At 43.8% G+C, this 26,688-nt stretch overlaps 1 protein-coding gene and 1 non-coding gene across 4 annotated transcripts in view; both read right to left on the reverse strand.

Annotated features, from left to right (window-relative positions):
- Nucleotides 1-7,528: 7,528 nt before the first annotated feature.
- LOC116869592 lies at nt 7,529-7,637 on the reverse strand. Its single transcript, XR_004383064.1, has one exon. It is a non-coding gene; the product is annotated as a U6 spliceosomal RNA (small nuclear RNA).
- An 11,227-nt stretch (nt 7,638-18,864) lies between these two features.
- The window catches only part of DCAF12 (DDB1 and CUL4 associated factor 12), a 28,476-nt gene continuing 20,652 nt past the window's right edge, over nt 18,865-26,688 (reverse strand). For all 3 annotated transcript variants that reach the window (XM_032860392.1, XM_032860393.1, XM_032860391.1), the window contains 5 exons: nt 26,428-26,621; nt 25,388-25,453; nt 24,185-24,347; nt 20,104-20,282; nt 18,865-19,560 (listed from right to left, as the gene is read on the reverse strand). In XM_032860392.1, the coding sequence (XP_032716283.1) occupies nt 19,402-19,560; nt 20,104-20,282; nt 24,185-24,347; nt 25,388-25,453; nt 26,428-26,621 (761 nt within the window). In that variant the 3' untranslated portion in view covers nt 18,865-19,401. The remainder of the gene's footprint in view (nt 19,561-20,103; nt 20,283-24,184; nt 24,348-25,387; nt 25,454-26,427; nt 26,622-26,688) is intronic.

Below are 26,688 nucleotides of genomic sequence, written 5' to 3' on the forward strand. Positions count from 1 at the left end.
TATATATATATATATATATATACACACACACACATATATATGTATATATATATATTTGTATGGGCGCCTGGGTGGCTCAGCGGGTTAAGCCTCTGCCTTCAGCTCAGGTAATGATGCCAGGGTCCTGGGATCGAGGCCCACATTGGGCTCTGTGCTCAGCAGGGAGCCTGCATCCCTGCCCCTCTCTCTGCCTGCCTCTCTGCCTACTTGTGATCCCCCTCTCTCCATAAAATAAATAAAATCTTAAAACACACAAACACACACACACACACACACACACACACACATATATATATATATATAATTTTTTTTTTAAATGGAATTTTATCTTGAAGGCTGGGAGACATTTCAGAGATGTAAACTGAAACTTTTTTTTTTTAAGATTTTATTTATTTATTTATTTGACAGGCGCCCCCGAAACGTGTTTTTAAAAAATAATAATGATGGTGGCAATGTGAAGGATGACTTAAGTGATAGTTATGGACATTGCCACTCTCCTCATTCCCAATCCAGAGATTTCAAGCCTCCCTGACTAATTGACTCCCTTCATCTAAACTTCTTCCAGATTTCTTTAGACAAGACATAAGAGTCTAACAACAACTCAAATAGTACTCACCCCCTATTTTCCCTAACCAAAATTTAGTCAGGGTCTTTAGGTGTCAAGGAACTAAATACCAGTAAAATCACATTCATTCATTTATTCAAGAAGCATTTATTGAGTTTGTTACATGTTAGCTCCACAGAGCTTACAGTCCAGTAAGGAAACCAGGGTGTGCTGGAGCTGGCTCCTATGGGCTCATGAGAGCCATTTACTAAATTTTCAGGAATTTGTAGGTTGTCAAAATACATGTAAAATTAAAGAACTTATACTGGGGCACCTGGGTGGCTCAGTGGGTTAAAGCCTCTGCCTTTGGCTCAGGTCATGATCCTGGGGTCCTGGGATCTAGCCCCGCATCAGGATTTCTGCTCGGCGGGGAGCCTGCTTCCTCCTCTCTCTCTCTCTCTGCCTGCCTCTTTGCCTACTTGTGATCCCTCTCTGTCAAATAAAAAATAAAAAAATCTTAAAAAAAAAAAAAAAGAACTTATACTAAAAATAAAGGTGAAAAATACTCAAATTCATTTTGTTCTAGTAATTTCACTATTATCTAATGCTATTGTATCTGTACAGTGGAAAACTATATACTGTGCATTTCTTCCTAACTTGTGTTCAGTGACATCATGTTCGTAGCTTGAAATAGGCTATGTTGGGATTATTTACACTACAGGAATCAGCAAATGCTACAAATCGGGGCTTGTTTTGTCCATTGTCTGGACTTGGGAAAGTGACAGAAAATATGTTAATAATGCCAGTTAAACTTAAAAGTGTGTCATTTCTGTTGCTATTACACTGTGAAGGCAGCAAAATTAAATATTTTTTCCAGTATTCCAAAGCTGTTATTATTCAATTCAGCAAGGAAGTTGCCACTTAACTGATAAGTGAAATTCCTCCACTTTCACCTCACTCTGCAGTGTAATAAGGTATATATTTGCTCCCTGATTCCCGGCACAGAGCTCTAAAAGCTTTGTCATTTCCCAAGTAATAAAAATGTCTTTTGTTATTCATAACAAGCCTTTTCTTTTTAAAATATTTTATTTATTTATTTAACAGACAGAGAGAGGAGAAAGGAAACACAAGCCGGGGGAGTGAGAAAGAAAGAAGCAGCCTCCCGCTGAGCCCGATTTGGGGTTCAATCCCAGGACACTGGCATCATGACCCCAGTTGAAGGCAGATGCTTAAGACGACTGAGCCACCCAGGCACTCTCTTTCTTTTCTTTAAGATTTTATTTATTGATTTGTCAGGGAGAGGATACAAGCAGGGGGAGCAGCAGGCAGAACAGGAAGAAGGAGAAACAGGCTCCCCACTGAGCAAGGAGCCCAATACAGAACTCATCCCACCACCCAGGGATCACGACCTAAGCCTAAGGGAGTCACTTAAACAACTGAGCCACCCACACATCCAGAGCCTTTTCTTTCAACTGAGTTTATGCTAATGGTGAATTAGGGTGGGGTCCTTAAGTAGCCTGAGGATGGGGCTGGTTACCAGAAAGACCCAGTGATGAGGGGGTTGGAAATTTTAGCTCCACCCACCGACCAAAGTGCCAAAGGGAAGATGTGATGAGCTTCATCCATCTGCCAGGAAAGGTAGCACACTCCAGTTGGCACTTGTTTACTCAAGGACCCTTCTGGACAACACTCTGTGTACCTCTTCATCTCCTTATTCATCTGCATCCTTTAAAACATCCTTTATAATAAACTGATAAATGCAAGTAAATGTTTCCCTGAGCTTTGTGAAGCTATTCTAACAGATCACTGAACCCAAGGAAGAAGTCCTGGGAACCTCCCATTTATATCAGGTCGGTCAAAAGCAGAGATGACAACTTGGTCTTCCAGTTGGCATCTGAAGTAGGGGCAGTCTTGTGGGACTGACAGAGCTAGATAGTGTTAAAACTGAGTTAAGTTGTAGGATACACCTTAATACACCTTAATACACCTGTATACACCTGAAAATCAGAGAATTGCTTGATGGTGGTGTAAAACGCTCCACCTGTAAGTGAAAATCTCAGCCACATTTATGTTGAAACTACACTTATTAGTTGCAGAGATAGATTGGCTATGGTTACAAGAATTTGGCAAATAACAAAAGCATTAAGAGAAAATAGGGAATTTACAATAAAGAGTACGTTTTGCTATTATTTGCAAATTGTGTTGTATACATCTTTTTTTTTTAATATTTTATTTATTGATTTGACAGAGAGAGATCACAAGTAGAGAGGCAGGCAGAGAGAGAGAGAGGGAAGCAGGCTCCCCGCTGAGCAGAGAGCCCGATGCGGGACTCGATCCCAGGACCCTGAGATCATGACCTGAGCCGAAGGCAGCGGCTTAACACACTGAGCCACCCAGGCGCCCCCTTTTTTTTTTTTTAAATTGTATACATCTTTATATCAGTGAAATTTATAGATACAATTATGCGTGTGTATCTATGCATTCATACTTTTCAGAGAGCTGGTTGCTAAACATTTTAACAGCACAACCACTGGAAGAAACAGACAATAAACAATATAATGTGAGGTGTTAGGCGCTGGGAAGAAATCATAAAGCATGCCATCTGGGGACAGAGTGTCAGAAGAGTATGTTATTTTGCATGGACAGTCATGGAAGAACTCCTTTTTTTTTTTTTTTTAAGATTTTTATTTATTTATTTGACAGACAAAGATCACAAGTAGGCAGAGAGGCAGGCGGGGGGGGGGGTGGGGGTGCAGGGAGCAGGCTCCCCACCCAGCAGGGAGCCGGAGGTAGGGCTTGATCCCAGGACCCTGAGATTATGACCTGAGCCAAAGGCAGAGGCTTTAACCCACTGAGCCACCCAGGTGCCCCAGGGAAGATCTCTTTAAGATGATAGAACTAGGCAGAAACCTGAATGGACTCTGCCACGTGCAGAGTGTCTTAAGTAGAGGAACCAGCAAGGACAAAGGCTGTGAGATAGGAATGTGTTTGTGTGTTCAGGGAAATAGCAGAATCTGGTTTAGCTAGAGCCTGGTAAGCCAGTGAAAAGGAGTAGAGTGAGATCCAAAAGATGGAGAGGACCTTATAGGCCAGTAATAGAGACTTTGAGGTCAATTTTACTCTAAGAGACAGTAAGCCCTGGAGTGTTTTACACAGTTGTATCCTGACCTGAACATGCCTTTTTTTTTTTTTTTTTTTAAGAGAGCAAGCACATATGAGTGGGGAGGGGCGGAGGGAGAGGGAGGGAGCATCCTAAGCAGACTCCATTGCAGGACTCTGAGATCATGACCAGAACCGAAATCAAGAGTCAGATGTTTAACTGACTGAGCCACACAGGTGCCCCTGAACTTTTAGATCTTTAAAAGATCACTCAGGCATCTGTGGGAACAGACTGTAGGGGTGGAGCATGTGAATGTGAGGAAGCTGGAGACCAGTCAGGTGAGATGATGTGGCTTGGACCACAGAGACAGCAGTGGGGTTGATGAGAAGCAGATTTTTCCATTTTATTTATTTTATAAATAATATACATTATACATTAATATATATTTCACATACATTTATATATTTATATACATTTAATATATTTTTATATATTCATATACATATACTTTATATATATATGTTATATATAAATATATATATTTAGCAGCTAGTTTTTTTTAAGATTTTATTTATTTATTTGACAGAGAGAGATAGCGACAGCAGGAACACAAGCAGGGGGAGTGGGGGAGGGAGAAGCAGGCTTCCTGTGGAGCTGGATGAGCCGAAGGCAGATGCTTAATGAGTGAGCCACACAGGCGCCCCAGCAGGGGTACAGTGAGATTTTAGATATATTTTGAAATCTACCTAACAGGAAATGCCGATGGTTTGGATGTGGGATGTGAGAGAAAAAGATGAGTTTGGATGTGGGATGTGAGAGAAAAAGATGAGCTAAGGATGACTCCAGGGTTTTTGGCCTGAGCAACTGGAAGACTGAAACATCATTGAAAGAAATAAAAAGTGGTTGGGGGGCACCTGGGTGGCTCAGTGGGTTAAAGCCTCTGCCTTCGGCTCAGGTCATGATCTCAGAGTCCTGGGATCAAGCCCCAAGTGGGACTCTCTGCTCAGCGGGGAGTCTGCTTCCCTTCCTCTCTCTTTGCCTGCCTCTCTGCCTACTTGTGATCTCTGTCTTCAAATGAATAAATAAAAATCTTTATAAATAAAAAAAGAAAGAAAGAAAGAAAGAAAGAAAGAAAGAAAGAAAGACAGACAGTGGTTGGGGAAGAGCAGGTTTGTAGCCATGGTGGAAATTCACTGGTTAGAGGCTTGAATGAACTTTCTGTGGTCAAGGAAATGTTCTATGCCTTATCTGGAGAAGTGGTTGTCTGTGTATATATATACATTGTGAAAACAAAATGAACTGAATATTTGATAGCTGTGTATTATTTTATATAACTTATGCCTAAACACAGCCCCACTGGAATTTACCAATTATTGATATGAGGAAGACTTAAGAAAAATGTTTTTTTGTTGTTTTTTAATAGTCTCTATACCCAACATGGTGCTTGAACTCATGACACCAAGATCAAGAGTTGCATGTTCTTTCAACTAAGCCATCCAGGTACCCTAAAAGGATTTTACTTTTACACATGGGGGCGCCTGGGTGGCTCAGTCAGTTAAGTGGCTGTCATTGGCTCAGGTCATGATCCCAGGGCTGCAGGATCAAGTATTGCATTGGGCTCTGTGCTCAACGGGGAGTCTGCTTCTCCCTTTCCCTACACCTACCACTCTATCTACTTGTGCTATCTCTGTGTATATAATAATAAATAAATAAATAAAATAATAAATAAATAAATAAATAATAAATAAAATCTTGAAAAAAATTTAAAAAGAAATAAAGGTTACATGTGTGGGAGTGCCATCCATCTGGAAGCTATTCAGATTTAAGGCTGTTTTGGGGGTGATCATCCCATCTTTTTAATGGGGTCTCTGCATCTCCCTAGGCCTCTTCATCTACATCACTTTTTTTTTTTTTTTAAGATTTTATTCAGGGGCGCCTGGGTGGCTCAGTGGGTTAAAGCCTCTGCCTTCGGCTCGGGTGGTGATCCCAGGGTCCTGGGATCAAGCCCTGCATCGGGCTCTCTGCTTGGCAGGGAGCCTGTTTCCTCCTCTCTCTCTGCCTGACTCTCTGCCTACTTGTGATCTCTGCCTGTCAAATAAATAAATAAAATCTTTAAAAAAAAATTTATTCATTTATTTGAGAGAGAGAAGGAACCAGGGGAGGGGCAGAGGGAGAGGGAGAAGCAGACTCTCTGTTGAGCACAGTGCCTAACAGGAGCTTGATCCTAGGACCCTGAGATTGTGACCTGAGCCAAAATCAAGAGTCAGAAGCTTAACTGGCAAATTCATCCAGGCACCCCACATCACTTTTTTAAGACTTGATAATCAAGAAAACAAGCCCTAATTTGTAGCATTTGCTGATTTTTGTGACATAAATAGTCCCACCACACCTATTTCAAATTATAGGACACATCAAGCTATATCAAGTTATAATATAATCCTGGTGGTGATAAAGTGTGGTAATAGAGAACACAGATTCCAGTGCAGGCAAGTTTCTTTGCCCAGTGAACCTCAGTTTCCTCATCCGTAAAATGAAATGATAATAACGAATGCTTCCTCTAGAGAGCTGTTGTGAAAATTTAATGCACTGATGTATGAAAAGCACTCAGAGCAGAGCCCGGCATTACATACCTTTTAACTGTTATTAGCTCTACTCTTTTTTTTTTTTCTTTAAGATTTTATTTGACAGAGATCACAAGTAGGCAGAAAGACAGGCAGGGAGAGAGGAGGAAGCAGGCTCCCCGCTGAACACAAAGCCTGATTTGGGGCTCAATCCCAGGATCCTGAGATCATGACCTGAGCCAAAGGCACAGGCTTTAACCCACGGAGCCATCCAGGCGCCCCAGCTCTACTCTTGATTAATTTGTGTGACTTTAAGCAAAACCCTTCCTCTCTCTAGATCTTAGTTCCTTTATTTGTAAAACAAGGAGGTCTATTATATATAATCTTTGAAGTCCCTTCAGCTCTAGAAATCTTAGGGCCGCCCATGACTCTAGATAAAGAGAAATCTCAGCCTCCCTTTTTGTTTTTTTATTTTTGTTTTAAGATTTCATTTATCTGAGACAGAGAGAGTGAACAGAGAGGGAGAGCATAGTGGGGTGGAGGGGCAGAGGGAAAGGGAGAAGCAGGCTCCCCACTGAGCAGAGAGCCCGATGCAGGGCTCAATCCCAGAGCCCCGGGACCACGACCCAAGCCAAAGGCAAATGCCTAACCAACTGAGCCATCTAGGCGTCCCATCTGGTTTTTAAGCAACTTTTCCTGAAATCACAGGTATAAGGCACCTGAGTGGTGCAAGAGACAGCCAGGTGAATTCTGTCCAAAATAAATTCAGACCAATGTGTAGTTAAAGTAAATGGTCAACCTTGGTCTTAGCCTGGGAAAACTTCTTCAGGGGGAAGTTTCCAGCATCTGGGACTTCTTCACTCTAACTGGCAGCTCCAGGTGCTGGTCAGTTCTGGCTGTCACATTTGTATGCCTGCCAGGTGCCTTTGTTTAAGAACTTCCTGATTCTCACCTGCTAAGGAGGTGCTAAGGGAAATGTCTTTTCTTTTCCTTTTGTTTGTTTTAATGGAAAGAAACAGAAATAGAAAGAAGGAAACAAATACAGAGAGAGACCAGATATATAGAAACAGATTAAAAGAAATAGTGAAATTGAGAAAAAAGCAGTAGGAGAAAATTTCTCTGCATTTTCCTTTAAAAAAATAGGGAGGGGCGCCTGGGTGACTCAGTGGGTTAAAGCCTCTGCCTTCGGCTCAGGTCATGATCCCAGGGTCCTGGGATCCAGCCTCAAATCAGGCTCTCTGCTCAGCAGGGAGCCTGCTTCTCCGCCTACTTGTGATCTCTCTCTTTGTCAAATAAATAAATTAAAAAAAAAAAAGAAAACAGAAAACTTAAAAAAATATATATGGAATTTGCGTATCATCCTTGCACAGGGGTCATGCTCATCTTCTCTGTATCATTCCAATTTTAGTATATGTGATGCCAAAGTTAGCACTCCTTCCCCCCCGCCAACCAAAGACTTTATTTAGGGGTGGCTCAGTTTTTTGTTAAGTGTCTGCCTTTGGCTCAGGTCATGATCCCAGGGTCTTGGAATCAAGCCCCACATCAGGCTCCCTGCTCAGTGAGAAGCCTGCTTCTCCCTTTCCCACTCCCCTTGCTGTGTTCTCTATCTTGCTGTGTCTCTCTCTGTCAAATAAATATATAAAATATTTTTTTAAAAATTAAAAAAAAATAAGGACTTTATTTTGAGAGAGAGAGGATGTGAAGGGGGGAAGGAGCAGAGGGAGAGGGAGAAGACTCTCAAGCTGACTCCATGCTGAGCACAGAGCCCCACTTGGGGCTCAATCACAACCGAGATCATGACCTGAGCCAAGATCAAGAGCCTAACACTTAACTGAGCTGATTCCTCTCATAACTCTAGAGAATTTCTTGAAAGACTGTTTAACGTAAATATATGCAGGGGTGCCTGGGCAGTTCAGTGGGTTAAAGCCTCTGCCTTCAGCTCAGGTCATGATCTCAGGGTCCTGGGATAGAGCCCCGCATCAGGCTCTCTGCTCAGCGGGGAGTCTGCTTCCCCTCTCTGAGCTCTGCCTGCCTCTCTGCCTACTTGTGATCTCTGTCAAATAAATAAATAAAATCTTTAAAAAAAAATAAATATATGCAGCATAGATGGAGGCATTTCTTGACTTTTTCCCTACCAACTCCTAATTCTGGGGTAACACCCCAACCCTTATACCGAAATGCTCAATGCAATAATTCTACATAATTTTCCATTCAGGTCCATGTTTTCCTGGTTGAATTCTGTAGCTACACCTATCACCTTAAAACCATAGATTTGGAGAGACCAAAGTGACCTCAGAGCACCTCTTCACTCCCTGTAGTATTTTAAGATTATTTATTTATTTATTTATTTATCAGAGAGAGACAGAGACAGAGAGAGAGAGAGAATGGCAGGCAGAGGGAGAGGCAGGCAGAGGGAGACGTAGACTCCCCACTGAACAAAAAGCCTGACGTGATGGGACTCGATCTCAGGACGCTGGGATCATGACCCAAGCCAAGGGCAGAAACCTAACCAACAGAGCCACCCAGGTGTATCTCCCTATAGTATTTTATATATGAAGAAAATGAGGCTGAGAAAGGTTGGGTTACCTGTCAAGGTCCAATGGACAAGTGACAGAGCTAGATTAGGTGGTGAATCATGTATCTCTGTGGAATCTGTCCCATCTTTTCAGGGTTCCAACAAGAAAGGAATAACTGAAGAGGTTTTTGTTTTGTTTTGTTTTCTGAAGAGAGTTTAACAAAGGAAAGGCAACTAGAGGTGGTGCAGTATCCCAGGGCTAGTGACCTTGGGGAAACGTAATCACTGCATAGTATATGGGAAGGGATACCTGACAGGGGTCTACAGGGACCCTGCTTTTAGGAGGTGGACTGTATGGTGGAGAATAAACACTCTCACATCCCTCTCCTTCTTCCTCCTTGTCTCCATTGGCTAAACATAATCAAAAGCTAGGGACAAGGAACGCTGTTACTAAGAGACCAGACAGAAGCACTCCTCAGTGCTTCTGAGATTGAGGGGTACAAGGAAAGCATATCTCTCATCATTTTATTTACTGGAATTTTTCTTTTTTTTTTTTTCTTAAGATCTTATTTATTTATTTGTCAGAGAGAAACAGAGAGTGTACAAGCAGAGGGAGCAGCAGGCAGAAGGAGAAGCAGGCTCCCTGATGAGCAAGGAGTCCCTATGCAGGACTTGATACAAGGACCCTGAGATAATGGCCTGAGCCAAAGGCAGACATTTAACTGACTGAGCCACCCAGGCATCCCTGGAATTTTAAAATAATGCTTTTATGGTTTATAGGTTTATGACCCCTTAATTTGTCCTGAAAGTGTGCAACACAGCAAACCATCAGGAACATAGGATAAAACAGGAGTCAAGAAAGCTAGAAATTGGGGTCCTGCTCAGCGGGGCGTCTGCTTCTCCTTCTCCCTCTGCCACTTCCCCCACTGGGGTTCTTCCTCTCTCAAATAAATAAATAAATAAATAAATGATCTCCCTCTCTCTCTGCCCACCCCCTCGTGATCTCTCTTTCAAATAAATAAATACAATTAAAAAATAAAAAATAATTTTATGGGGCGCCTGGGTGGCTCAGTGGGTTAAGCCGCTGCCTTCGGCTCAGGTCATGAGCCTGGGATCGAGCCCCGCATCGGGCTCTCTGCTCAGCGGGGAGCCTGCTTCCTCCTCTCTCTCTGCCTGCCTCTCTGCCTGCTTGTGATCTCTCTATCAAATAAATAAATAAAATCTTTAAAAAAATAATAATAATTTTATAAAAGCTCAGTTCCTGAACTTTAGGAGCCTGAATCTAGTCTTACAGAGAGAGTACTGACCATAGATGACTGCTTCTAGAGAGCTATGCAATGGTAACGTGCATGGAAGTCTTCTCTAAGAGCACAACTTTATGGAGAATCAGAAGTGATGCAAACTATAGGAGGCTGGAGTCTCTGTTCTGGGACCCGTTAAGATTGGTGGAACCTCAGGGAAGCCTGAGGAATCCTCCCGTCAGAATAAAGTTACCTGTCCAGGGATTTCCAGACTTCATGGTTCCCTTTGGCTGTATCTTGTCTCCTCCTCCCCCGGCCCCCCAAACCTTCTTCCCTGAACCTAAAGGAGTCTGGGGTGGAGTCAAGACTCTCAGAAGCCAGTTAAGCCAGTTCCTACAGGCCTGAACATGCCCTGCTGAGGAAGAGCCCCTGCAGAAAACTGCTGTCCCCAGCTGTAGCCACAGCCAGCTACAGAAGGTGAGACCTGGGCTGGGAAAAGAACTCAGGAAAAAACACAAACACAAACCAGCACCTACTCCAAACACAGGTGGACCCAACCTGGACCTGTAGATGCCCAGTGGGACAAAGCTGTTGCTGATCACTCCCTAACCCTCATCAGCAATGATGTATGAGAAGTATGAGTACCAAAGTCTGTCTGTCTGTCTTTCTTTCTTTTTTTTTTTTTAAGATTTTATGTATTTGTTTGACAGACAGAGATCACAAGTAGGCCGAGAGGCAGGCAGAGAGAGAGGGGGGAAGCAGGCTCCCCGCTGCTTCTCCCCGAGCAGAGAGCCGGATGTAGGGCTCCATCCCAGGACCCTGGGATCATGACCTGAGTCAAAGGCAGAGGATTTAACCCACTGAGTCACCCAGGTGCCCCCCTCAATGTCTTTCTCTAATTCTCCCAGCTCAGCTCTTAGCAGAGTCTGTAGTGTTATCTGAGAAGCTGCCTCTCCATCATCTCTCAGAGAGCCCAGAGCTCTCTCCAGCGTTGCTTAGGCCACCTGTGTATTGGGGGAAGGGCCACACATGGATTCTGACTTCAGCATAGGCAGTCGGGCTAAGCCTCTCACCTCTCTGGTTAAAAGGGGAGGCTGCAACCAGGAGGGATACAGAGGCTCACGGTTCCTGCTTAGGTAAAAGCCTGGCTGGATGCTTGAGGAGTTGAAGCTTTTTGTCAAAGTGAACACCAGCTAGTCCCCATGCTCCTGGCTGCCCCACAGTCACAATTACTTGGACTGAGCTTAAGTGAGGGAGATCTGCTACATCCCTGGGACTGTGAAATCTCAACAGATGGCTCAGGCTGTTGGGAGCCATGGGAAAGCTTTACAGTTGTGCGCTATTTCAAAGCATCTTCATATCCCTTATCTGTGAAGAGAGATTCAAACAGCTTACAGCCAACAAGCTGGTTAATCATTAGAGACAGGATTTAACTAAGAACAATGACCTCAGATCCAGCGCTCTTTCTCCAAGCTGCCTCCTACCTAACTTTAATCCATGTATGCCTTTTACCCAGGTCATGATCCTAGGTCCTAGGATTGAGCCCCACATCAGGCTCTCTGCTCAGCGGGGATCCTGTTTCTCCCTCTCCCTCTGTGCTCTGTCAAAATAAAAAAATGTTAAAAAAAAATAAGCCACATACACATATACTTTTTAGAAGTTGAGTGCATATCATTTTGTAAATAACCTGTTCATAAATGTAAAGGGGAGGTTGGTTCAAGGACTGCTACTCTGAAAAGTTCATTATAGCAAACGCACCCCCAAACAAACAACAAAACCTTCCTTCAAGACTGATATTAAAGCTCTGTCTGCCCCTTTTCTTTCCCTCCTCAAAAATCATATATTGTACGTGTCTTTGCTTACACCATACTGAGTTTAGGTGGCAATGAGATCTCCAGAGTTCAGGAACTAAGTTCTGCTCCCCCTACTGGGTGGATGATGGATTCACTGCCCCAAAGGAGAACTTACCCAGTCTCCCTAGAAATTTCTGGGTTTCTCGGGAAAATCCTGTATTTGCATGTAATGGCTTGCCCATTATACCATTAATATGTTCCTCTAGCCACTGTATTTTCTTAGAAAAGATAGATCTGTGTTTGTTTAAATCAAGTTTGGTTTTTTAGTAGGAACACTTCTTAGGTACTTCTATTAAGTTTGTGTCATGAGGGCACCGGGGTGGCTCAGCTGGTAGAGCATGTGACTCTTGATCTTAGGGTCATAGGTTCAAGTCCCATATTGGGTATAAAGATTACTTAAAAATATAATCTTAAAAATGGGCTTCCTGTTGCAACCCATCAGGAGGCATATAATATCTAGTGGTCTTTTTGTGATGAGATTGACCTGCAAAAAAATTTTTTTAAGATTTGAAGCAGACTCCCTGCTGAGTGGAGAGCCTGGTGTGGCCCTTGATCCCAGGACCCTGATATCACGACCTGAGCCAGGGGCAGAGGTTTAACCCACTGGGCCACCCAGGCCCCTCTGTAGATATTTTAAGTAGGCTCCACATCCAGTGTGAGTCCCACATGGAGCTTTAACTCACAACCCTGATTTAAAGACCTGAGCTGAGATCAAGAGTTGGATGCTTGGGGTGCCTGGGTGGCTCAGTCTGTTAAATAACTGATTTTTTTTTTTTTTAAGATTTTATTTATTTGTCAGAGAGAGGGAGAACGAGCGAGCACAGGCAGACAGAATGGCAGGCAGAGGCAGAGGGAGAAGCAGGCTCCCCGCAGAGCAAGGAGCCTGATGTGGGACTCGATCCCAGGACGCTGGGATCATGACCTGAGCCGAAGGCAGCTGCTTAACCAACTGAGCCACCCAGGCGTCGCTAAATGACTGATTCTTGATTTTGACTTAGGTCATGATCTTATGGCTATAGGATTGAGCCCTGCATCGGCCTCCCTGCTTGGTGAGGAGTCTGCTTGAGATTCTCTCTCCCTCACTATGCTGCTTCCCCTGCTCATATGTGTGTGCCTTCTAATAAATAAATCTTAAAAAAAAAAAAAAAAGAGTTGATGTTTAACCGAGCCACCCAGGCACCTGATGACCTGCAAATACTTTACATTTTCTTTTCCTTTTTAATTTTCATTTAACCATTTCCTTATTAATAGACTTAGGATACTTCCAGGTGTTTTTGTTTTTTTGTAATTAATGCCATGACAAACAATCCTTATACATCTATATTTGCATGCTTGCCTAAAACATTTCCTAAAATTCCCAGAAGTGAAACTGCTGGGTCAATGATAATTTTTCAACACAATAAATCCATTTCGATAGGCTAAGGGTTCCTAATAAAGTCCACAGGCACCAGTTAGATTAACCGGTAGCCTAGAAACAATAAAGTCAATGCCAGCTTTATCTAATGACTCATGCATCCTCCATCCTTGACTCATGCATCCATCCTTGATCTTGGGGATCTTTTCTCACACTCTGGGTAGTAACCAGGTCTGCACAGGCAGGTACAAGGCAGATCCTACAGTAGAGCAAATTTAGGTATGACAGGCCTCAGTTAGATCTATTATCTTCTACAATCAAGGGGGAGCGCAGATAGCTGTATGTGTTAGAGCCAATAAACTCAGGATGGGAAAGCATCCTGACTCAATAGTCTGCACTGTGAAAAGATGACCTTGAGTAGAAGTTAAAAATATTCAGACAGTTTGGCACGCCTGGGTGGCTCAGTTGGTTAAGCAGCTGCCTTCAGCTCAGGTCATGATCCCAGCGTCCTGGGATCGAGTCCCACATCGGGCTCCTTGCTTGGCGGGGAGCCTGCTTCTCCCTCTGCCTCTGCCTGCCATTCTGTCTGCCTGTGCTTGCTCTCTCTCCCTCTCTCTCTGACAAATAAATAAAATCTTTAAAAAACAACAACAACAACAAAAAATATTCAGACAGTTTGAAATAGGTAGGAAAGAAGAACCAGCGGTGAGCAGCTTGGGGATTACTGCCTTGGCCCTAGAAGGAATGGATCTTCCAGGCAGAATCAATTCAAGTGTGGTTCTGGGCTTTTTCCTTTCTTTTTTTACATGTTATTTATTTATTTGACAGAGAGAGACACAGTGAGAGAGGGAACACAAGCAAGGGGAGTGGGAGAGGGAAAGCAGGCTTCCCACTGAGCAAGGAAGCTGACTCAGGGCTCGATACCAGGATCTTAGGATCATGACCCGAGCTGAAGGCAGACGCTTAACAACTGAGCCACCAAGGCGCTGCCTGGGCTTTAATTTTTCTTTTACAAGTCTTAGCACTATTATGTGAGTACTGTTCATCTTTGTATTATCAGAAAATTTTTTCTTCTGCTGGCTTCTGGTGTTCCTTTGCTTAAAGAAATATCACCCCAATCTCTGCTTCTCTCTTCACATTATCTTCTTTGTATATTCCTGTATGTCCTTTCCTTTTTTTTTTTTTTTTTTTTTTTAGATTTATTCATTTGAGGGCTCCTGGGTGGCTCAGTTGTTAAGCGTCTGCCTTCAGCTCAGGTCATGACCCCAGGGTCGTGGGATAGAGACCCACATCAGACTCTCCGTTTGGCGGGAAGCCTGCTTTTCCCTCTCTCTCTGCTTCTGCTCCCTCTCTTGCTTGTGTCTCTCTCTGTCAAATAAATAAATAAATAAATAATCTTAAAAAAAAAAGATTTATTCATTTGAGATAGAGAAAGCGAGCACACATACAAGAGAGGGACACTCTCATTGCAGTTAGGGCCTACCCTAACCCAATATGACTTCATCTTGATTCTTACCTTAGTTACATCTACAATTCCAAATAAGCCACATTCTGAAGTTCCAGGTAGACTTGAATTTTGGAGAGACACTATTCAATCCACAATTTTCAATGTTTTATTGGAAGTCACTAGGAAAATAAGAAATTTAACAAGCCCTGCTATAATATTTACCTGCTTTGAGGACAAACGGCTTGAGGAGAGGGATTGCTTCCTATTCTTCTGAGACTTGCCTGCACTAGAATAGTTGTGGGTGTTAAAGACCCAGGATATCATCTAATGTCTAATCTCAATTCTTCTCCTCATTGTAGAAGATGAAAAAACAATCTAAAGAGAGGAAAAAACCTGTTCAGTCCTGGCCACAAGCAGCTGCACTATAACTAGAAAAGAACCCATACCCTTCCCTTTTGGTTCACACTTACCCTGAGAGGTTGGTCAGCACTTGGGGGGTGGCATGGATCCCCCTTGCGGAATAGCAACATTATCTCTAATCAGTGGTAGACTACTCTTCCCCAGCCGCAGGAGGGGTGGGATCTAATGGGGGAAACTAAAGCATGGTGGTTGACGCAATAATCTTTTGTGTTTTAAGCAGAAGATCCTAGAGGAGCAGAGAGTGTGTGGTGGTGGTGAAGATGGAAGGATGTTTTTTACATAAGCAGTGCACTGCCTCCATACCTCAGGCCATGGTACAGTGTTATCTGCAATAGGCAAATGGCCTTGACCCTGGAGTCTCATTATTTCCAGTTCTCTGGTTAGGCTGCCACCAGTTAAGGAAAAAAGTAGCTACAGTGAGGGAAGTTTGTTTTCTTTAAGACTGAAGTTGATCATTTGTTTTCTTCCTGTCCATAGCACTAGGGATGTTAATTACAGCTCTGAATGGTGCTTAACAAGAAATGCAATAAACATGTGACTCTGAGCTCAGTTAATGAGTATTATTATCCTTTAAAAATTCTGACTTCGGCAATTACACACTAATCAAGAGGAGTGTTCCGATGTGAGGCTCAACACAGCAGGAATTTGAGAGGACAGCTCACAGCCCTGTCTTGGAGAGCTGAATCATAAAAGGGCTTATAGCCCCATTTGGAGCAGCTTGGTTCACACCTCTCTCTAGTGGTAGCATAGAAACAAATTTCTCACGTTTCTCTGGATTATTGCTTGAAAGAGTTGAAGTAAGGGCAGAAGAACCAAGCTAAGAAACCCAAACTTTCTTGTTTTCATTGGTGGTTCCAGACTTAGTATGTCTCTACCCTTCCAAAGCTTCAAGCCATTTCAGCGCACTATCATGAAATGAGATATGGTTAATGGCAAGTAACATTGAGTGATTCTTCCCCAATCCTGATTCATTGACTCCCAGGCATCAGCCAACTGGAATGGGAAAAACACTTGGGTCATAGGCTGACTCTTGTAATTGACCCCAATGCTAAGCCAAGGGTCTTGACACCCTGACTTGTTATTTTCTGTGTGGCAGCTGGATCAGAGAAGCCTAGCTTGACAGTCATTATTAGAAATACTGATCAACATGGCAAGGGTCGGAAACCTAGAGCACAAATGTTTCCAGAGCCGTCTGTAAAAGGATCCACAGGACGATGAGAGGAGCGAATAGACCATTTGGAATGAGGCATGTGGCCTGAGGGAGAACAAGGAAGTTCTTTCATAGCTTGGGAATAGGGACTGCGGCAGGAAAGGGAGGGAACCTATCAAGTCCACGAAGTTTTTCTGTGAGATAAATACTTTGCTGCAAAGTCTGGCTAGAAAACAGGAGCAGGCCAAGACTGCACAGAGGACAGGAGCCTAAGTCAGGTCGCTCCCATATCCCGTCACCTTTCTCGGAGCATATTCCATAAACGTTAAGTCCCATAGTAACCAAAACCTGAGGTGGGAAGTAAAGCAGCATGCCTTTGTTTATATCTGCATTTCCCAGGAATAACTTGACCATGGCACATTTGGCAAATACCCATCACTATACCATGGATTGGGTATTCTAATCATTTTGGGAAAGGCTCTTCTCCAGGAAGCCCTCTTGATCGCTTAATTACTTACCCCTTCCCGTTTTATGGCCTTTGATCATACAGGTAAATACCTGCATGAATCACTCTGAGCTAGTCAGCCTCCAAGGCAGGTGCAAAGGGCAGCTCTATCTAGCTTGCCTAAAAAGGAACAAGTACCATGTGACAGAGGAATCTACTGCCTTGCCTGGCTCTGTGGCCCAGTCCGGATGGGTCTTCTAGAATCAGCTGAGGAAGGTGGTAGGACTCAGCAGTCTGTATTTCTCTCAGCTACAGCCCCGAACAAGCTCTGGGAAGAGCACCATTCACTATGGTCACTGTTTCCTCCTCTTATAAAGGGCAGCTAGGAGCTGTGGTGCCAACTTAAAAAAAAATGATATCCTATTCCCTAGGCACTGTACAGCCACTTTTAGTCATTCCCAGGGAACCCTCCACTGAAGCAGATAGAACCTATCACCAACCGTTTTGGGGGAGAGGAGCTAGTCACCTAACTCAAATCCAGTCATTCAGAGCAAGGACTAGCAGCCTTCTTGCTCATCTTCAGCCTGGGCATATTCATCTTCCACTGGTCCCCAGAGCAACTGATCTTGGGCCAGAGCTGGGGACCAGAAGCAAGCAGGTCTTAGTATCTGTGTGTTTGCACTTGACATGTCTTTAACTGTGAGGGAACTCTTGTTCCTCTTCTGCTCCAAGTAATCCTAGCCCGCCAAGGTAAACCTCCAACCATCATTTGGGATCTTTTTTCTTGCTGTCCTTCGGCTATACATGCTCACTCAAACCAATTTGCAACTGGAATAATATTTATTTTTACTTGGCAAAAAGTCAAGTGCTACATTTTTAAAAACAAAATCTCAAACAATCAAACATATTACCCATCACAGAAGAGGGTCTGGCAACAGTACAAAACATCCTACTTAAGATCTTTTTTTTTTAATATAGAAGTTGGTTTAAAATGATAGAAGTTCTGTGAGAACTAAGAAATCTACAGACTGTAGTTTAATAGAAAAAAAATTAAGACAATTAAAAGATCTATAGTATCCAGCATTTTACTTAATTCCCTGTTTATAGCACCTATTTCTCTAGGTTAGATGAGAATTCTAGAACCTGTGGTGTGCACCTGGTGTATCACCAAGATAGGGTGGACTTGCTGTCTCCCCCACCAGCCCCCATTATCAAGGAGAAGGCACTCTTTTTTTCAATCACCCCACTTAGACCCAGAGCAGAGGGGGATAACTGGGAGAACAATTTAGAAACTAGAGTGCAGGAATAAATATGACTTTTCATTTCCCCAGGATAGGCTGCTGACAGAAGCAGAGTATGTGCTTAGAATGGAGGAGGAATCGGTGGGTGGGAACAGCTGCAACATGATGCGTAAAAAGCAAGGAATAACTGGACATCACGGTCAGTCAGTTGCCTGCAAGTTTCAAAACCTCAGACTAAACACAGTTCAAGGGGGGAACAAATTACTAGTCACATCAATGCTTTTACATGCACAATGTTGCTGGCTATAGGCCACCCACCACCATCCCAGGGCTGAGCCAACAGAGAGGGAGAGGTGGCTTCAACCCCAGCCCCACTGTAATAAGAAAATGAACATTCCACACATGAAGGACTCGCTACACACAGATAGACCCCCTGCTTACCCCCACCCTCCTGGACTGAACCCAATTTAGAAAAGCAAAGCAAAACCCACTGGGGAGATTAGAAGAAAGGCAAAGGAGACGTTTCTCCCCAAAGCCAAGGGGACTGAGTATGTGAATGTTAGCAGACTTAAGGCCCCCTGCTCCAGGCCCCTGAGATACCAGATCAGGTCTTGTTTGAAGAAGGAAAAGGAAGACTGGGATGGGGATTCTCTTTACCAAGTTCTACCAAGCCTTCTGCAGCCTCCAGAACTGCATCCAGATAGAAACCCTCATGTTTTAGGGGAGTGGCCACTGGCTAAGCAGATGGGAAGTTAAAGTGGAAATGACACACAGAAGTATTCTCACCTGGGCAACACCAAGTTGGGAAGTTAGATAGGGGACGGATCACTCTGGAGTCCTGGGATAAGCGTCACTAGGAAGCCTGCAATCTAACTAAAAGGGTTTTCCTGGTGGTGATTGTTTTTCTGTTTTTAATTCCTATAATCAGTGCTGTTAGACTTTTACAAAACAAGATAAAGACTAGTCCCAAAGCTGACTCTGTGAATAAAGTTGTTTTTTTTTTTTATAAATATTTTAATTACAAGTAATTCTTACTCCAGGTACTTTCAGTGACACACAGTGTTTGCAGGCATCCAAGTTCTCTTTCTCAAACAGACACACACACAACAGACACACACACAGCCCCCAAACTTTCACAGAAAGTCTGACAGCAACCACATAATTATAAAGGAGCCCTACCTCTCAAGAGTGAAGTAAGGGTGAGAATGAGTACGCCAGCCTAAAGAACCAAAAGGGGAGAGTGTGTGTCACTTAAGGAAAAAATAAGAATTAACAGTGTTTGGTTGAGAAGCCAGAAAGAAAAAAGACAGTAAAATTCTGATTACCAAAAGCTGAAGAAAAAAACCAACAACAAAAAAGGCTTCGGATTTCTGTACAGAGCTTCCTGTCAAGTGCCTAAACCATAGGCAAACTCTCCTGTTCCCACTAACATGAGGGCCTCACACAACTGGAAGAAAATAAAAAGAAACAAGAAAACTAAGAATGGAAGTTAGTGTAAATCTCTGCATTTTGGGAGAGAGTTAGTTGTCATTAACTCCAGAGCCCAGCATAGTTTCCATGGAGCCCTGAAGGGAGGGGTCCTCCTGCCACAAAGAGTTTCGTTCCGGACGAATCGTAGCAGTGGGTGTAAACAGCATTGGGGAAGAAATCAATGTCCGAAAAGTAATTCCTCCAGGTTTCATCATGATTCTATGGGAAGAAAACAAGACTCTGTTAGCACCTCTAGGCCATGGGGCAGAGAAGAGGACAGAAAGGGACAGGAATGCCTTCTGGTCTTAAGAGGAGAGGGTCCTGCATTTAACCTGATGTCAGGAGACTGTGATTGGTGTTCATGGGAAATGGAGCCTCATGCTCCCAAATGAACATGAGGCAGGAACAGGCTGAACAACTGCTATACCAACCCAAAGTCTCAGGACAGCTGGAACCAAACTCTTTAGTAATTCAGTGGCCACCACAGTGTGGGGGGGGGTGCTTCTCCTTCCAGATCTATTATCACCTGGGGGGAATCCCGAGTCAACTAGCTTATCTTACTGGGCTTCGGTTTTCTCATGGACATGTAGACACAGAAGCAAAATCAAGGGAGAGTGCCTTTCTCTGCTCTAAGGAGTGCCTCTTACCATTGAAAAAGTATGTGGGTGGCTGATGTATCAGTGGGGGTGGGAAGAGGTGGGTAGACTGAAGGCAATTTTTCTGTCACTGTTCAGTAACCATGTCAGAAAGGGGCTTACTCACCAGCCAGCCTTTGCCAGTGGTCAGTTTCAGATTCTCCCCTGCTAGTCTGGGTTTCGACCCATAACAAGCTGAGAGCCTCTCTTCCAGAAATCTCTGAGCTCGGATGTCATAGAACAGCAGGGAACCCTGCCCTGTACCCACAGTGATGATGTGCTCATAAAAGCTCACTGACCGGATCCCTGAGAGAGACAAAAGTAAAGGGCAATGAGTAGGGAGAGCACACAGTGACAATCTGCTAACCTGTATTTCTCTGGCACTGAGGTCACATGGTACCTCCACATACTAGACAGTGGCTTTCCCAGGTGTTTATGGCAGGAATAGCTCCTGTGAAAGCCTGAGAACCCTGGCGGCACAATGCCCATTCAAACACTAATAGGAACCTTTCCATAAGCCTTAGAGATGTGCCAGAGGCCTGATGATGCCTAAGATGCCTTTGGCCTAAGACCCTAAGTATACCCAGAACCTCCCTCCCCTAGACTTGTTGTGGAGTCATCTTTCCGAACTCTAAACTCTCTTTCAGTATGTTTCCAACCTATACTGAAACAGGGTAATCTGCTATTTACAAATCATTATGTTAAGAAGGACTTCTTCCTATCTGACCTAAAACCACTACCATGCCAGAGGTCTTTATCTGATATTGCATCTGTGGATCAAATAAGTGCATGGGATACAAAGATGTCTCTTGGCACATCAGAGGGGCTCAGTAATATCTATGGAATCAGTATTTCCTTGTTAGGCATGAAAGCTACTCCTGTAATAGTAACCAAAATCTCATGAAGCCTTTTTTTATTTTTTATTTTTTTTTTAGGGGTGCCTGGGTGGCTCAGTTGGTTAAACATTAGACTCTTGATCTCAGTTCAGGTCTTAAATCTCAGGGCTGTTAAGTTCGGGCCCTGCATTGGGCTCCATTTTGGACATGGAGCCTACTTTAAAAAGAGATTTCATTTAATTTTTAAATTACAAATTTTAAAAGATTTATTTATTTGATAGAGAGAGACACAGTGAGAGGGGGAACACAAGTAGGGGGAGTGGGAGAGGGATAAACTGGCTTCCCGCTAAGCAGGGAGCCCCACTCGACGTGGGGCTTGATCCCAGAACACTGAGATCATGACCTGAGCCGAAGGCAGACGCTTAACGACTGCGCTACCCAGATACTTTAAATTTTTAATTTTTTAATCTCTCTATCCAACATGGGGCTCAAACTCACAACCCCAAGACAAGAATTGCATGCTACTGAGCCAACCAGGTGCCCCTAAAGATTTTATTTTTAAGTAATCTCTACACACAATATGGGACTTGAACCTATAACCCAGAGATCAAGAGTCGCATGCTCCATCGACTGCGCCTGACAGGGGCCTCTCTTAAAGCTTTTCATTGCAGGCATTATTCCAGCCAAGCCTATTTATTCTTCCCCTTACAACTCTCATTGCACACATTATTCTCTGGGGGCTGAAACATGAGTGTCTTAACTATAACTGAAAACCAACCCCAAACAAAAGCCACTTTTGCAGTATCTGCATGAAAATAAACAATACGGGGCGCCTGGGTGGCTCAGTGGGTTAAGCTTCTGCCTTCAGCTCGGGGCGTGATCCCAGGGTCCTGGGATGGAGCCCCGAATCTGGCTCTCTGCTCAGCGGGGAGCCTGCTTCCTCCTCTCTCTCTGCCTGCCTCTCTGCCTACCTGTGATCTCTGTCAAATAAATAAATAAAATCTTAAAAAAAAAAAAAGAAAATAAACAATACTTGGAAGAGAGAGGCTAAATTGTAATCCATAGTGTGCCTTTTAGGACTTCCAGGATAATGCAGCTACATTTTTGCATGAGAAGGGGAACAGTGAGATAAAATATACTTTGTTAACCTGAATGATCTGGATTCTAGTCTATGGCTGTTCTCCCACCAATCTGTATGATGTTGAGCACGTTATTTTAACTGCTCTGGGTCTTGGTCTCCTCATCTATAAAAAAGGGTTAACACTAACCTTACGTTTTTCCACCTGCTTCCCACAGGGTTCCAGGTAAGATGAAGTAAGACCGCAGATAAAGGTATTTTGAAATCTTAAGGTACAATACAAACTTAAGTCTTTTTATTCCTTAATAAATAAAGAGTCCTCTCAGAGAAAATATATCGTAAAAGATGGGAGCCTGGGTGCCTGGGTGGCTCAGTGGGTTAGGCCTCTGCCTTCGGCCCTGGTCACCATCCTAGGGTCCTGGGATGGAGCCCCACATCTGGCTCTCTGCTCAGCAGGCAGCCTGCTCCCGGCCCCCTGCCTCTCTGCCTACTTGTGATCTCTCTGTCAAATAAAGAAACAACATCTTAAAAAAAAAAAAAGATGGGAGGCTGGGGTGCCTAGGTGGCTCAGTCAGTTGAGCGACTGCCTTCAGCTCAGGTCATGATCTCGGGGTCCTGCGACTGAGCCCCACATCTGGCTCCCTGCTCAGTAGGGAGTCTGCTTCTCCCTTTCCCTCTGCTGTGCCCCCTGCTTGTGCTCTCATTTGAGCGCTCTCTCTCAAAATAAATTAAAAAAAAAAAAAAAAGATGGGAGGCTGAAGCTGAATTCACTCCCAGTGGAACTAAACTAAGTAGGGCGCCTGAGTGGCTCAGTGGGTTAAGCCTCTGCCTTCGGCTCAGGTCATGATCCTGGGGTCCTGGGATCAAGCCCCGCATCGGCCTCTCTGCTCAGCTGGGAGCCTGCTTCCCCCGCCTCTTTCTCTGCCTACTTGCAATCTCCCGCTGTCAAGTGAATAAATAAAATCTTTAAAAAAAAAAAAAAAGCAAAAAAAGGGGGCACCTCGGTGGCTCAGTAGGTTAAGGCCTCTGCCTTCGGCTCCGTCATGGTGCCAGGGTCCTGGGATTGAGCCCTGCATCGGCCTCTCTACTTGGCAGGGAGCCTGCTTCCCCCCCCCCCCCATGCCTGCCTCTCTGCCTACTTGTGATCTCTCTGTCAAATAAATAAGTAAAATCTTTAAAGAAAAAAAAAAAAAGAACTAAACTAAGTATTTTCTTCAGTTTTTACTGAGGTATAAATGAAAAACAATACACTACACATATTTAAAGTAGGACCCTGGGATCATGACCAGAGCAGAAAGCAGCGGCTAAGCCCAGTGAGCCACCCAGGTGCCCCCAATCTGAAGTTTTAACATATGTATATAGCCACGACACTACCAGAACAATCAAAATAACGAATATATCCACCACCTATCCGCCACCCTCAAAAGTTTCCTCACGCCCCCAGTAAACTCCCTCACTGCACATCAACCCTTAGCATAAATGAAGTTTACTGTTCAGGCAAGGCACCAGCAAAAACTGCCAAAGGACAGAAAGTCAAGATATGTGAAAGAATATGAAAACCACCAATATCCTACTGGTTTCCACTAAAGGCTTCACGTGGCCACAAATTTGCCTCTGGTGGCTTGAGGCTCTGCTGCCATTTGCAGGTTCATAAGCTCCCTTCTTCTGTCACCAAATACCTCCACCAGGTTTCATAAAGATCACTATACTTGTTCTGCAACCAACGTAGAAACTTAAAGTCAAAACCCGTCTGCAATGCACTTCTAAGGCGGGACACAGTGGGACTCTCTTTTTCTTTCTTTCTTTCTTTCTTTCTTCTTTTTTTTTGGTGCAAAATGGTGGTTTATTAAAGCACAGGGACAGGACCCATGGGAAGAGCCACTGCCCCAGGTCTTGAGGAGTGGCTGATTATAGACTCCTGAGGTGGGGGAAGTAAGGAAAAGGGAGGTTTCAAAAGAACTTTCATATGCTAAAGAGGACCCATCTACAAGATACCCAAGATACCCGGGGTCTTGCCACTGTCAAGTTGTTTTCTCCTCTAACAAGGTATTAACATTTAGCTCTGAGATCCCTGGAAGAATGCCACACAGGTCCCACCCAGGAGTGAGGAGTGGGAGGTGAGGGGGAGGTTGCAGGGTGTCAGCTTGTGCTTTGTCTTCAGCTAGCCTTCAGCTTCCTCATCATCTACCCCTGAAAAATTATATGACCCTTCAATCTTTAAGGCTGTTTAAGGTGGAAGGTCTCATCTTCTGCAATATCTTCCTACTGAACAGGGGCCATACCACGACTCTTACCACTGCCTCGCTCCCTGGAGCAAACAGACTTGACGTTGTATGATGGCTGCCGTGGATCCAAGAAGGAGACATGAGCTTGGGAGCCCACCGCATATACTGACCATTCACTACCATAGGCCAGGCACACATTCTCACGGCAATATGGCAGTTTGGTGGAGAGGAGCTGAAACAGAGAAAGAAGTGAGGCAGGGGAGTGTTCTTAGTTAGATGCCCAATTCCATGGGCTTCCTTCAAACAAAAAGACAAAAATAATGCCCTGTTTCACCACTAAGTAAGAGAAAGAGAGGGTGACTAATATGCAGTAAGATCTCAGTAATGGGAAGGACTGATTAGGGGAAAAGATTAATTTGGAATTAAATAATTAGAAGCAGAAAGGCTTAGACCTACAGGTTATTTCCAGCCATGGTCACACTGTTCTCTGCCATGACCCTCTCGGCTACCACCCTCCTCACTGTTCTTCATATAAAGGGGCTGATTTCTGGCTACTATCAGCCTAGCTTCCCAATTATACGTATGGGAGTTACACACCACAAACAGCACACTCATGGGATTGGGTCAACCTCAGCTAACAACACTCAGCCTTAATCCTGGATCCTTGTCATTCACCCCATCCTTAGTGGGTGCCTATAAGGCACCAACCAAGGTCAGTGGAGCTCAAAGGCTGCTTGACATGAAGGAGTCAGTTATTCCTGGAACTCTGCTTCCTCTTGAGAAAGAGTCTATCACAGAAGTAATAAGCAGCAAAAGTCTTTGGGACAAGAGGGACCCACAGGTAGGTTTCACTTTGTGCAAAAGTTGCTTGTAAAGACTGTAAATATTCTCATTACTTATTATTTCGGAGATAGTTTATCTTAGTTTAATTGATTTTCAGTAGCTGGTAATTCTAACTTCTAGGTTTTCCTGCCCTTTCAACATGATAAATGGCCAATAATCCATAAGCTAATACTTAAATGCCTTGTGGACTAGAGGACTGCTTGTAGACAGCAAGTCCTTGCAATGTGAAAGATTCTCCCCCTCTGATCTCTTTAAAAGACTTTTAAGAGAGGCATGTTAGACTCAGAGTTCCATGCACTGTGCATTAACATGCCCAGACCCTTGGAAAACTGGTGACTTAGATAAGAATGAAAAGGCTCAGGAAGAATAAAAGTATTTTAACCAAAAGGTGAATTTTCAGGTAAAACCACTAAGTCATGTTCATCACACCTTAGACAGTGTATTTTCAGCCTTCCAGAGATGAAAATAACCATCCAGAGATACTGCTCCCAATTCCTACAAGAGCAATGAAAAACAGGTTATATTTCAATCTGTAGCAACTAATACATGGTAGTAAGCAGGGGAGGACCCTGAAGGTTGGGGTCCTCCCACTCTTCATTCATTCTTATCCCATGATTCCAGCAGGGGGGCCAGGGATGGTCAGCCCATCACCTCACTCCATGGAATGCAGCTGGACAGCATATTAAATTAAGGTTGCTATTTGGGAGAACTCAAAAAGGAAGCCAGGTTCTAGCAGTAATATAAACACCCATGATTCCAAAAGCTCTTACTATGCAATCATTCCCATGACATCCTGTTAGATAGTTTCAGCAGAATAAACACATGAAGGACAGTTTCATAAATGGCAGTATGAGAACTTCTATGAGTGGAGAATCTCAATCTATCTCTAGGCTACAGTTATGGCCAGAAGTTAGGAGATTAAGGGAACTACCCTTCAAAATGTGGCCTGATTGAGATTTTGGGAGCTCTTCCTCTCTTTTGGCTCTGAGTCCCCATCCCAACATTCTACTTAATATCCCGTTTCAGATCTGACTAAATGATTAGGTAAGACCTGCTGGTAGGTTGAAAAGAGGCAGTGAAGCATGAAAAGAAACTGAATACCAAAGAGAAAAAAAGCCATCGTCTTCAGAGGTATGTATGAAAATCACACCCAAAATAGAGCACCTGCAAAGGCATGTGCAAATGAGAGACAGTCAAATCAAAGTGTCCTTAGTGTCCCTAGGGTAACTCTGCGTGGCTGACCCACAAAGATGGACCCTCCAGAGAAATACTGCAGAGCTCAGTGCAAGGGATGGGTTTCATAATCTCAGTTATAATTTCTCACCAGCAACCCTCAGCCTTCAATCCTCCATGGGCTCAGAACTAACCTATATTAGCAATTATTAACTTGGAAGGAGAAGCCAAGTGCCAAGATATAAGCCCAGAAGCTGAAGCAATAGAGTGAGTCTTCCTCCGTGGTGAGCTCATACCTTGTTCTTGTTGTTGAAGGCCAGAGCCCGGACCTTGCAGTTGTCAGGGTTTGTGTCCTCCTTGGGAATGTCCTTTAAGGCCTTGTGAGTAATGTGAGCATACACAGGGACCCGTGACACATTGTGCCTTGCATCACTTTTGGTCAACACATCGTCTGTCACCTCCCAGAGTCCCATAGAGCCATCACGTGAGCCTACAGGGCAAGGAGACCACAGATGTCAGACATAACCCAACTCTCTATGGACAGTCCTACAGAAACC

This window comes from Lontra canadensis, unplaced genomic scaffold (assembly GCF_010015895.1).
Source record: "Lontra canadensis isolate GAN:19392208 unplaced genomic scaffold, GSC_riverotter_1.0 scaffold19, whole genome shotgun sequence".
Classification (NCBI taxonomy): domain Eukaryota; kingdom Metazoa; phylum Chordata; class Mammalia; order Carnivora; family Mustelidae; genus Lontra; species Lontra canadensis.